The sequence below is a fragment of the Cetorhinus maximus genome, chromosome 5 (genome assembly GCF_964194155.1).
Source record: "Cetorhinus maximus chromosome 5, sCetMax3.hap1.1, whole genome shotgun sequence".
NCBI classification, from domain to species: domain Eukaryota; kingdom Metazoa; phylum Chordata; class Chondrichthyes; order Lamniformes; family Cetorhinidae; genus Cetorhinus; species Cetorhinus maximus.
The window spans coordinates 112,712,083-112,726,239 of NC_135883.1; the positions used below are offsets into that span (position 1 = coordinate 112,712,083).

The 14,157-nt window shown below is 37.3% G+C and overlaps 1 protein-coding gene across 1 annotated transcript in view; it reads left to right on the top strand.

Moving 5' to 3' along the window:
* Nucleotides 1-13,885: 13,885 nt before the first annotated feature.
* The window catches only part of tfap2d (transcription factor AP-2 delta (activating enhancer binding protein 2 delta)), a 100,821-nt gene continuing 100,549 nt past the window's right edge, over nt 13,886-14,157 (top strand). The window contains exon 1 of the mRNA XM_078541325.1: nt 13,886-13,924. Within this exon, the coding sequence (XP_078397451.1) occupies nt 13,886-13,924 (39 nt within the window). The remainder of the gene's footprint in view (nt 13,925-14,157) is intronic.

The window sequence follows — 14,157 nt, forward strand, 5'->3', positions numbered from 1 at the left end:
GGTTGATTTGTGGGTGGATAATTCTGGGGCAATTAAGTGGATAGTCTCAACGCTGAAGATCCAAAATCCACAAGATCCTCATAATTGGCTTTGGAGATGAGGGTGAAGGAAATGGAAGAATGCTTAAAACAACTTCAAGACTGGCTGTTTCTTTTTTTTTTCAGTTAAGTCTCATGATTGGGAGTGGCTTTGATCAATCCGTAGCTTTGTCATGACAGTTCCTCGGAGTTATACAATGCTCAACTACCATACCAAGTACTGACATATGCTTGGATCAGTGTATCCCATTGTCATTTTACAGTGTGTGAATCCAAGCATCTGAACATTTGCCATTTGGATGAGACCTACCAAGGAAGCAATAATATGGCCTGACTCATGTGGATGCAGCTGTGAATAAAAACCTGATCAAATGGAGGTTGAAAAAAACACAATGATGAGTATGTACATAGAGAATAGCAGACATCAAAATGCATTACCTTGAAATGTAAGCAATTGCGATTCTCTAGTGATGAAGATATGGACCCATGCAAATTGCTGGGCTGGATTAATGATGTGCTATGCATAAATATTATTTCACTTGACAGAATGCAATTTGTATAATGTTGGACTTTATGAGGTAAAGTTTTATGATGTAGGATTTTACAAGCTATTTACAAGTATATAACTACAGAAAAACGTATTATTTACTATTTATTAGCGAATATAAAATGGTCAACAAGTTGGTATACTATCTAAACTTGGAGTTCTTGGAATTCTCATTCTGTGAACATAAAAACATTACTTGTGAGGTAAATAAGCCTTTTACACTGCAGTGTGCTTTAGTTTTGTTGTGACAAATGTATATGATAGTAAAAAAGAAAACCCCTACAGTTTATATTCAACCCTTAAAAATGGATGGGAAATCATGGAAAGTGCACATTCAAATTTCTGATATATAATTCTGATCAATGGGATTCCTAAATATTAAATTGGAGATACATTCTAAGTGATGACACGGTCAATTCTGCAACACTTTGTAACACTAGTGAAAGCATAAATTCATCAAGTAAAGAAGGTCAGAAGTCTGTTGCTCTTTAGACCTTGCAGCAGCGCTAGATATGCAACCGTCGGAAACAGGGAGCTCAACTTGCAATCATTCTTCATGCCAGGAGCTCACTGAGATTCTAAGCTGATTCCCCATTTACCATCGTGGTCACCCACTTCCAATCAGCAAATTAAGAAAAAAAATCACTGAATTTGATCCATGCACAGACCAGAAAATTAGCACTGCAGACTACTCTCAAACAAGTTACAAGCATGATCCGTAAGTAGTTGACATGCATTGTGCTTATATCTGTAATTTATAATTGTTGTGATGTATATTGGGTTTATTCAACACCCATTCACTATGGTTATCCCTTTTGTATAAAACTGTAGATACTTAAGCTTCCCTACCAACTCCAGCTGTTGTTGGAGCCACTTCTCAAAATAACTGTCTAATTACAAGATTTTACATGTATATGTACAATTGCTTCAAGCATTTAACATTCTTTTCAGCTTCAATTGACTTTTCTGATCAAAGGGGAAGCATTGCATAGGAGTGGCATTGAAACTACCTCACTCCCTGTACAGGAAGAAGTGGAAGGATTTCAGTCACTCATGTTAATAAGAACTTTAAGTCTCTGGTTTTCAGCTTGGTTTTCAGCTGCTTCTGTTTACAGTGGTGTTGGAACTGAAGAACAGGGCTCCAGTGTGTGTCTGCAGACAGCTGAAACCCAGCCAAGAGATGTGTTTCAATTTTGTGAAAGGCAACAAAATTAGCTCACTCAAGATGGAAAGCAGGATCTAAATGAATGGGTTAATTTGGCTCCCAATCACTACAATAAAATAACTATAAATTAGACCAATTCAGCTCATGGCATCAACTCTGCAGTGAAGCTCAAGTGGTTTATAACTGTCATCTCAACCCTACAATTATATTGTTGCATTGAAATTACTCTAGGGTATTTGTTATTTTTCATAATATATACTATTAATTCAATGAGATGTTGTTCAGCTTGGGATTTACTTTTATCCTGGCAGTAGCTGTCAGCATGGAGGCTGACTGCTGGTGTCTTTCCTGCATTATGATATTTATACTCAGTGATTAATGAGTGTAACATCAAGAAATGATCTGCAATTGTCTCCCAGGAAATTCTATAGTTGATATACTTCATAATGTGTACCAAAATATTATACACATTTAAGGCATTGTGTATTGTTCATCAGCACACCCTCTTTTCCAGTCAGTTGACCCCATTAAAACCAGAGACTAATGTAGCAACATATTTCCTCCAATGATATGGATTTCCACAGAAAAACTTGATAACCAAGATGATGAAGTTGGAAACAAGAATTAAAGATATAAACCAGATGTTAAATCCTCAATAATGGGAAAGCTCAGGAAAGTTAAGTAATACTAAACTATTAGGTGGCCTAAAATAGATTTAAAGTGTGTTTTTGTACATCAAGTGACATACAAGGTTTCAGCACTCCCCAATCATAGTTGGAAAGCAAGATGGCAACATGATACTGATGGTACCTAAGGGCACAGGATGATCTGTAATGTGTGTGGTGGCTTTACACTGGAGTGCCATGAGGCAAGCCAGATTTTTGACACAATCGTGTACATGTTCCAACAGCTTTGTTTCAATACAAAATAAATAACTCGAAATCTGATCTTGTGTTTGCCATAGTGGTTCAAGCAACAGCGCATTATCCAGATGTAAGTGACGACATAAGGTTTACAGTGCCCCTCACTGGAGTATTGGAAAAATGTCAAGGGGCACTTTGCTACTTCGTGCTTTGTAAGATGGAACAGGGTGAGAGTTGGTACACCGTAACATAAAGCCACGGTTGTATTAAGGCCAATTGCCAAAAGAAAGAAAACTCTTCTTTTATGGCTCATGCCACTAACATGTGTTTATTTGTGTCTGTTCTTTATACAATATAAATAGGAATAGTATTTTGGCAGGCAATTTGGATGATGCAAGTACTGGAGTTTATATAGTTATGCTAACAAAAATATAAAATTCACGTTGAATATGTTATTCTCTAAATCCTTCAGTGACACGTGTATTCATCTCTTCAGGGAGTCTAAGAACACTAGCATGCGCGTTAGTCGAAATGAGACTGCTAAATTTGTGGCTCCGATACCGAGTTTTAACAAACTGAAAGTGCACTTCTCCCAGATTACAGCGATGTACAGTATAACTGCGAAGCTACTCAGTTGTATATATAAGAATATTAAGGAAAAATAGTTAAAGGAAAATTTATTTTGTGACGGTGGTTCGGATTTAATCAAATCACATTTAATAAGGAAATTCGGATTGCCGCACTTCCTAACACGTAGCCTCGCGACTAGAGTCCATTGACGCTTAATCACCTGAACGAGGCACCTTAAATCAGAAACCCTCTATTAATTCTGATTACAATTTATTACCTGATTTGAATCAGCAGAAGTGAACAATGTCGCTCTTGAGCCTATAATCATCTGTCGGGAAGGTTAATAAACGGTTACTGATGCCAGAACGCTTCCCAAACTTCGTGTAAAGTATTTCTTTCTAAGCATATGGATTACTGTCTAGTCTGACACAGGCTGACCAGAGTCGCAAAATTATAGCTTTAAACAAAATAAACTAAAACTGAATTTAAGCTTTAGTCACCACTCTATCAGCAGTGCAAATCTACAATGCTTTTAATTCATTCTCAGGATGTGGGTGTTGCTGAAAAAGCCGTCATTTTTTGCCCAACCTGAACAGAGTGACTGGCTCGACCACTTAACAGGCAGATGAGAGTCAGCCACATTGGCTAGGATGGGAGTCACATATACACCAAATGATGTCCCACCAGGTAAGGACAACAGTTTTCCTTCCCTGATGCATATTAGTGATGCAATTAGATTTTTAGGTAGTCACGCAGTTTCAGAATAGAAGTAATCAGATGTGGCTGTAGGATAACCAAGGTTGAGGACTGAAATTTCAAAGGGACTCAGCAACTAGGAAGGATAGGCACTGTTAATAAAGGATGGGATCAGTACACTGATCAGTGAGAGAGGTTCTTAGATCAGATCAAGTTGTAAAATCAGTTTGGATGGAACTAAGAAACAGCAAGGGGCAGCAAACTTTGGTAGGAGTTGTTTATAGGTCACTAAACAGTAGTGGTAATGTAGGGCATGGTATAAACCAGGAAATTAGAGATACATGTAACAAGAGTAATACAGTAATCATGGGGGGCTTCAATCTACATATAGACTGGGTAAGCCTATTTAGGGTGTACGAATTCCTGGAATGTTTACGCAATGGTTTCCAGGACAGTATGTATGTTCAGTACTAGAGAATGGGCTATTTTGAATCTAGTAGAGTGCAATGAACAATTGTTAATTAATAACCTCGTTGTAAAGGAGTCTTTAGGGAAGCATGACTATAATATGATAGAATTTTATATGAAGCTTGAAAGTGATGTAGTTCAATCCAAAACTATGGTCTTTAATCTAAACAAAGGAAACTACGAAGGTTTGAGGGGCAAATTGGTTGAGCTAGATTGGGGAACAACATTAGAAGATATGACAGTAGGCAGGCAATGGCTAACATTTAAAGAATTAATGCATGGTTTGCAATAAATTTACATTCCTTTAAAGCACAAAAAGCCAGCAAGAAAAGTTCCAAAACCATGGCTAACAAGAGAAACTAAAGATTCTATTAGATCAAAGGAAGAGGCATGTAAAGTTGCCAAAACATGTAGTAAGCCTGAGAAGTAGGAGCATTTTAAAATTCAACAAAGGAGAACCAAGAAATTGATTAAGGAAGAGAAAATAGAATATGAAAGTAAACTAGCAAGGAAAATAAGAATGAAATGTAAAAGCCTCTATATGTATGTAAAAAAGAAAAGCTTAGTAAAGAAAAATGTGGGTCCATTGCAGACAGAGAATGGAGAATTTATAATGGGTAATAAGGAAATGGCAGTGAAACTAAACACTCTGTGTCTGTCTTCGTGGCTGAAGATAAAATAAAACCTCCCTGAAATATTGGGGAGCTAAGGGACTTAGTGAGATTGAGGACCTGAAAAAATAAGCATTGGTAGTAGAGTAGTACTGAAGAAATTGATGGGGCTGAAAGTTAATAAATCCCTTGGACCTGATGATCTTCATTCCAGAGTGTTGAAAGATATGGCTGTTGAGAAATGCATGCATTGGTGATCATCATTCAAAATTCAATAGATTCTGGAATGGTGCCTGTGAATTGGATGGTAGCAAATGTATCCACACTATTTAAGAAAGGAGGGAAAGAGATAAGAGGGAACTACAGGCTGGTTAACCTAACAGCAGTAGTTAGGGAAAATGCTAGAATCTATTATAAAGGATGTGATAACTGGACACTTCAAAAATGGTAGGATTGGGCAGAATCAACATGGATTTATGAAAAGGAAATCATGTTTGACAAACCTGTTATAGATTTTTGGGGAGCTTACTATTAGATAGATAAGGGAGGACCAATGGATGTGGTGTATTTGGATTTTCAGAAATCTTTCGATAAGGTCCCAGAGAAGAGGTTAGTAAGCAAAATTAGAGCACCTTGGATTGGAGGTAATACACTGGCATGGATTGAGAATCGATTAACAGACAGAAAACAGAGATTAGGGATAAAGGGATCATTCTCAGGTTGGCAGGCTGTGACTAGTGGGATACTGCAAGAATCAATGCTTGGGCCCCAGCTATTCATAATCTATATCAATGATTTGGATGTGAGGACCAAATGTAATAACCCCAAGTTTGCTGATGACACAAAACTTGGTGGGAATGTCAGTTGTGAGGAGGATGCAAAGAGGCTTCAAGGGGATTTAGACAAGCTAACTAAGTGGGCAAGAACATGGCGGATGGAATATAAAATGGAAAAAATGTGAAGTTATCCACTTTACCTTGTATTGCAAGTGGATCTGAGAATGAGTAAGGAAGTCTTGCTGCAGCTGTACAGGGCCTTGGTCAGACCACATCCAGAGTGTTGTGTGCAGTTTTTGTCTCCTTACCTAAGGAAGATATACTTGCCATAAAGGGAGTGCAACAAAGGTTCATCAGACTAATTCCTGGAATGGCAGAAGTGTCCTATGAGGAGAGATTGAGGAGACTGGACCTGTATTCTCTAGATTTTAGAACAATGAGAGGTGATCTCAATGAAGTGCACAACATTCTTACTGGGTTCGACAGGGTGATGCAGGAAGGGTGTTTCCCCTGGTTGGGGTGTTTAGAACCAGGGACACAGTCTCAGAATAAGAGGACTGAGATGGGGAGGAATTTCTTCAGTCAGTGGGTGGTGAACCTTTGGAATTCTCTACCTCAGAGGGCAGTGGAGTCAAAGACTATGTTCAAAGCAGAGGTTGATAGATTTCTAGATACCAGTATAACCATGGGAATAGTGCAGGAAGATGACATTGAGGTAGAGGATCAGCCATGATGTAGTTAAACGGTGGAGCAGGCTCGAGGGGCCGAATGGCCTACTCTTGCTCCAGTGTTCTTAATTGTACACTAATTTATTTTAACTTACTCTCTCCCTAATGTGTCAATGAATTTTCCTATCTTCATTGAAGCATAATTTATGGCCCATTATATTGTAACTTCGGCATTTTTGCTAAGGTTTTGGCTCACTTAGCACAGATTTCGAAGTGTCGGTATAGCTCGGGAATCAAACTGGACAGTATGAATCAGAGGTTGTAGAATTTGAACTTGTAAGTCTGCAGTTTAAACACGTTATCTATCTTTCAATTGATTACCTACTTCTCCACCTTTCTATCTATCGTGTATCCATTTTGTGTTTGCCTATTTACATACCCACCTCTTTTAGATTTGTATATTTTTCTTTGTTTTTTTCAGCATGCTTATGTGAATTAAATTTTTGCCTATTCTAAATCAGTCTACCTCGTTTCTCTGTTTATATGTGTCTGCCCAGCTATCTGGTCATTCTAACACACGAACTGGTACATATCTATCTCTTAAATTTATATCCAACTTGCAAAGAGGGAGAGCCGTTATCCGACGACGGGATCAAATTTGCAGCTACATCTCTTCGAAACAGTATTCCTGCCCAGTTTCCGAGTTCATTTTTAAAATATATTTTAAAACATGAATAAGAAGTTGCAACCAAAAATACACTACAGGATCTTGAAAAAATGCTCTCAATCATGTCCAACCGTACTTGCCTTAAAGCAATGCGGTTATACACAATTAATATTCTATAGTGATGGTGAATAAATAATGCACTTCAGACCTGCTGGTGGTAACGCTGTCCCAGGTGTAAATTACTTCCTATTAATTTAACTTGTATTTATAAAGGCGAATCTTGATTCAACGGAGACGATGCTAAAGCCAGGCGACAAGCAGTGGCCAAATCCTTCGCTCTTTTGACCAACATGAGAACAGTTAATACAATTCTTCTAAACCTAACAAGAATGCTAAGGTTAAGATACAGGATTTTGTGTTAAGCAAACTATAATCCCCAAATTATGTGGTGTAATGACTAACCTATGGTCTTCACGTCGACCATAACCGAATTATTGATAATTTGAAGTGCTGATTTTACATAACAGATTACCTACATCAAAAGCTTACAGGAAGACTGGAAGAAGGTTTGGACTATCAGCGGCTGCATAACAGCATCATAACTATGCAAAGTTTTTCTTAGAGGGTCATATTGTCTGCGTCTCCGTCTAATAAAACTGCTTGCTGAATTAGACATTAATCCAGTTAAAGCTGCAGAAGTTTTAACTGCAACCAACTTCGCACTTTATTTTTATTTTTATTTAAAATGTTTCACATTTTACGAAACATATTTTTTCTATCTTGTTTCTTATTTCGCCCGATGGGTTTCATAAAAGTAGTTAAACCTTGTTGATATTCAGCAATAGGGAGAAGGTGGGAGAATCTTGTCATACCATAGCAGCGCCGAAGTGCTAATGCCTGTCTCTTAGACCAACGTGATTACAGTGCCTTGCTGCTAAAAGACATTTTCATTACTAAACAAAATGTACAGAAATACAATCTTGGTACAATTGCATGTTTTTGTTCCTTCCGCGACTGGTAATAGCGCAGTTGATCCGATCGTGACATTTTGGCCTAATTATTCGCTGCGACAATATCTAGAACGTCAATCGTAACATGTTGCAGTGGGAAAAAAGTTTACTCTTGTTGGATTTTTTATTTACAATTTACGAAGACTGACTTTGGAACCCAACACTGAGTTATTCGGGCGGCAAATGTTAATTCCAACTCACAGAGAGGGTATCAGATTTTACAACTAACGCAGTACTATATGGACTGGTTGTTCAATAGATTTACAGTTGCCAACTATTCCTATGTTAATGTTTTAAAACCTATCCGGTGAACAAAATCCATCAGATTAAGCAGTTTAAATGATCATCGCGACTTTTATATTTGATTCTTAAAATATCGCCCTTAATTCCAAGGGTCTGGGGTGTCTGGTCTGTTATAACGTTAACCTCATTAACTGTGGTCAACTGAGAAACACATATAACCAGAGATAACTTGAAAAACTTTAAATCAATATTTAGGATAGTTTCCTTTTATTTCTTGTTGGAAATAAATAAGGAAGATCTTGCATTTATATAGAACCAGGTTCTCCCAAAGCGCCTCAGAGCGAATGGAGTGCTTTTTAATGGTAATCACTATTGTAACGTAGGTCATTAGCTGCACCGAGATAAATTGCCAGGAAATCTATTTTTATAATGTTGGATGAGGGATATATTTTTACCAGGACACCCTGATAACTTCCTGGCCTTCTTGGAATAATAGGATTGGATCTTTAACCTTCACCCTAGAGGGCAACAGGGCCTCAGGTTAAGTCTCATCCTAAAGGCAGCACCTCGGACATAGCAGTGCTACCTCCGTAGGACAGTGAAGTGCCAGTTTGGATTATAGGCTCAAGATTGAGTTTATTGTTATTAAGTGATATTTGACGTTATAGACATCCATGAAGTGATAAAATTTGGTGGTCCAAAATCCGGTTAGCACACTTTATTCCAGTGCATTGAAGCTCCAAATGAGACTGGGAACTGTCACACGGTCCTATGATTTGCAGACTGGGAGCAATTGAGCAGATTAAGGTGGAACATATGCCTTGGACGTTTAAATTGTGACAGTAGCTACTCAATTCGCGGCAGGTGTGAATCGAAGAGGCGGTTATACTTGTTATCAAGCGTTCTGTAAGAGAAACAAAACAGCTTTGTATCCCTGGAAGGAAAAGCATTGCAATCAACTCTTAAAGCGGGTAGAGTTCCTTATACTGTACACAATAAAACCTTAGACAGTCTTACACCTGCAGCCTTTCTGCCTCTTGAACTGTTTCCTTATTGTTATAATTCCTAAAGTTAGATTATGGTCCAGGAATAAAGTTGGGCTGATCTGGCTGCGGTAAACTATCTAGAAGAGGACGCAAGCCCCATTCTAGCATCAGTTTATTTTCAGTCATTACACAAGATAAACGTTATAGTTCAGATCCATTCACGTTAGAAGGGAAAGGTTTAATCGGACACATAAAAACATGGCCTGGGTACTATAAATCGTTTTTGAGGTGAACGTGGTCAAAATACATTTATTAAAAGAGACTCTGTAATGTTGATATTGGGCACCTGAGGTCAACCATAATGATAAGACATCTGAACGTTTTGCCTGGCCTCCGTTTTAGGATTTTGTATGGGAACTACCAACTCAAGATAGCGATTCAAAAATTATCACCAAAATTGCAATATCTTTTTTTCTTATAAAACGTGCATTTTATTTGATTTCACACATCGAAGAACAAGTTGATGAATGGAATCCAACTTTTTTTTTCTAAATTAATTTCATGGTGATTTTCAGGATAACTGAACACCAAGCTTAATCCTTTATGTATATATTAATATTTTTAATTATTCCTAGCCTTGTTTCACAAACATTTTAAATCCTATTGTCCATCAACTGGTTTGCTATTGAATTGCTTACAATATTGGTAAATGTATTAAGCATGCTTATATGTGTAAACATGTTCTGATGGCTTTGTTATACCAAAGCAATGAAATCTGCACGTTGTTTTGCATATATAATACAGAAATAACATTCTCGAATTTTGAATTGGTGCGAGGTTCCGGAGTGACTCTTTACTGTAAAGCAAGATTGCCATGGCTGTAACCCTGGTAACACTCGTTGCCTTTTCATCTAAAGCTTATTTTTATGGGCAGGTTGTGTGCGTTTACTGTTGAATAATTTGGACATATAGCGATCAACAAATGGTGTCTATAATTATCCGAGTTTACAATTTTACACAGCATCCATGAGCCACGATTGTTTAATCCCCGTACCCATACAAAAGCTACATGACTAAGACTATTCACACGGTAACTGCTACACGTCTGGAGCCATTCAATATACACAAAGAACTATATATTTCAGTTCATCTATTAATATAAGGGGGGGGGGGGGTGGGGGGTCGTCAGAAATAACAACAGATGGAACATAATATTTGACTGGTACGGTGCATATGGTACAACTGATATGTCTGACTTGTGCAGGATTGAATTTCCTTCCGTTTAAGTACGCAGTGTGCCCGCCAAATTTAAAACGTCTCTGACACAGCAGACTGTAATGGTGATTAGATGCGTTGCTCTTCAGATGGTTTGCCGTTTATTAAAAGAAACAATTAAGCTTGAATCTAAGCACAGATGAAGTAGTAATTAAGGCATGAAAACATAAATTCACAAACAGGTTCATTATCCCAAAACAGCACATACCATGTTGTTATGGTAGCTTCAGACTTAACTGAACCCTTCTTGCGAACTCTCTACAATTGAGTATTGAGTGCGTGCTGTATGATTTTCATAGAGTTATGCAAAAGCGAAATACAATAGAATGCATTGCTCATCAATCGTTAAAAAACCTAAGTAGTGTATTTCAGAACAATTCCAATTGACAATTACACATTACGACTTCCAACCTAAACTGGAATGTATAGTCTAGCCAAATACTAACTATATTGTCATATGTACTAGAATTAATTTACAATTGGGACCACTGGCGAATAAATTGTTGTAACAAAATGTTAACTTTTCAATCCATAACGTTAACGGAGTTTCACCGTAACAAGACAGTCTAGTTACATTATCATATTGCAATTTTAGTGACATTTCTGAGGCTTCTCTTTTTGAGATGCTTCTGGCAGACAGAAGGTCATGGCGACTTGCCCTAGGTCATGGCGACTTCAAACCAATTTCAGAGCCGCTGCATTTGTTGTGAAAATACTTGAGAGGCAGGGTCTGCATAAGTAAATTGCCAAGAGCTGAAACTTTTTTCATAAGGGAAATCAAAATGCTCGGAATTCTAAGATTCGAAACATTACTTATGTGCCTTACCCTACATCATTTTCAGATACAGGTAACACTCAATATCACCAGACGTTCAAGTCACAACTTGTCTTTCAATGAAGTCTTATATACCCGTACAGACACCTGGAAGAATTGTTTCAGTCATATTATTTAAAGTACTGGTTTTCTTTCTCTGGTTTATTTAAGTGTTATTAACGTTGACAGCGCACATTTATTGATAAGGGCGCAAGTCAATTACCTCTGCAAGATGACTGAAGCAAACTGGACTGATGTTGTAAGGTATCTGCAGAAGCAACACGGTGGTGTGGAGTAGCATACAAAGTGTGAAAAATTTTATTTTAACAAAATGACATAAATATACATCGATAAACGATAGCGAAGGACGTAAAGCGATATCGCAGAAAGTAAATGTTTTGTTCTAAACTCACAAACTGTAGAACTATATGTGTGAAAGTAATTTTAAGTATGCGTATTGGTAAAATACATATTTGCTAAATAATAATGTACACATGGTAAACCAATAATGAGATAATAATGAAACTGCCCCCTTCTGTCAGAATCCTTTCTTATTTTGATTGTTTCTTCTCTGTGTGGAGAAGATTATACATAAATTCAACAGAGCTAATGTAATGTTGAAGGAGAAGAAACTGACCTTTTTCCACGCCTGGGTGATCACACTTGGACTTCACACAATGGAGGTAAATAGCAGTCGTGTGCCTTTGTCGATTTGTACAAAGGAAAAGGGGCCAGGGTGACAACTCTGGTTAGTCTGCATGAGCAAAGACGAATGGTCTGGCAGACCTCCACACCAAAAACTTGTTTTTTTATTATTCCATAGAGTTCAATGTTAGATCGCCTGCTGCTCGTTAAAACACAATATCCCATTTCTGAGTCTTGCTCAGGCTCTATTTAATAACTATCAGGATACAGGATATGCCCATTGTCCTCTTGAACCTGTACTAGCCTTCTAGCAGGGTGCATGTTATTTTCAATACAAAATTATTAAATAAAATGAGATACTATGAAGATAATGTGTGCACACATGCCGAGTGAAAAGCTTGACTCATAATTGAACTAAAATGGGGTATATTGTTGCACGGCCGAATTGTAGAAAAAAATGTGTATTTTTGAAGTTTAATTAAAAATGGGCTATATTAATAATCTATCTTTAAAACAGGCACATGTCCTGAACAAGCAACTCTCAATTATCCATGTAATGAAATATTCTAATATAGAGATTGTAAAATGTATCTCCCTCGTGCGGTAGTTACTGAAACAGTAAAAATAGTGGGCTACTTAATAACGGCGTCATCATTGATGGGAGTGTCGATCCGTCCAATTACTCTGTTCACACACAATAATAAGAAAGGACAACGTTTTCATTCTAGTGTAATATCATTTGATATATTCAAGTCGAGAAAGTTCCTGCAAGTTGACCGAAGCCTTCTTAAAATGTGAATGAAACAGCATTAAATACAACCACACAGCTATGTCACAGTTATGTTAACCACCACAAACGTTAGTTTATTAGCAGCAGTATTAAAATATACAAAAATGGGAAAATTGAATTATAATTGTAGGATTTGTTATAGATTACAAAAATGCAGATATGTATGAAAATATCCATGTTAATAAGGAGTGAAATGTATGAGAGGCTAGCTATAAATCATTAGTAATAATATATTTCCTGTCCACCTCCATGGTAGAAAATCAAAGTCAACAAAGTTAAATATATGCAACACTCCCGGGTTTCGACCTGGTACAAATGCTTTCCTTTAATTTAAAATAATATTTATTACTTGCTTTAAAATTAATAAACGCGGTGCTTTGCCTGAACACAAAACTATCAAGTTTTTCTTAAAATCTAAAATATATCGAAGCCATTATGTAGATATTATTGATATATCACCTTTGTCCGCATTGCTAACAAAACTGGGCGTTTTCGTTTTAAAACCGTTGTAGCCACATCAGTTTTAGAATAATGCAGATTTAATAGTGCCAGGGGTGAAATCTCTACTTACTTTAAGCAGGTATGCCATAGATCCGACAAAATAGCACTCCTTCTCTGATGTCTTCGAAAATTGCAATAAAGGCTTACAAGATTAGGTATCACAAATCCACCGTTACCGGAAAAAGCACGAAAAACTCCCCAGTACAATTAACAACTTAAGAGCAAGCTCGGCTGTGATGAGCAGAAGATACAATATTTATTCCGCGTCTCCTGGGATGGAGCGCTTCTGTCTATTGTCTTCCCAGTTCAATGCTGATGCTTAATTTTCAAAACTTATATATTACCAAGGGACCTACGCCATCAGTTAAGAAAAAAAAAACCGACAAGTACAAAATGTGATACAGGGAGTTGCTTTTGTGCAGAGGAAACGTTATTTCGCCTGGAATAGACGGATTCTTCCGGGGTGTAGAGAGAGAATATCATTTTGGGGGCAAATTGAGTGTTTTTTTTCCCCTTAACTTGGTCGCACTGAAACCTCTTTTTGGATTGAAAATGTCAGCAACGTTCCCGGGTCTCGTCCATGATCCTGAGGTATTTTTATTATGCTGAAGATTTTTTAATTACATTTCTGGAGCTGTTGTGATCAATTAAAAGTTACTTTTCCTGGCTTTAAGAGCAAATGTATTCGTTATGACATCTGTCGCGAGAGTGGCATTCGTTACACTGCAACAGTTGCCATAATGAAAAAAAATGTTATCCCTAAAAAGATGGAAAGTTAAGTAGCCAGATTTAGATAAACCGCCGTGTATTGTTTGAAGGGATTT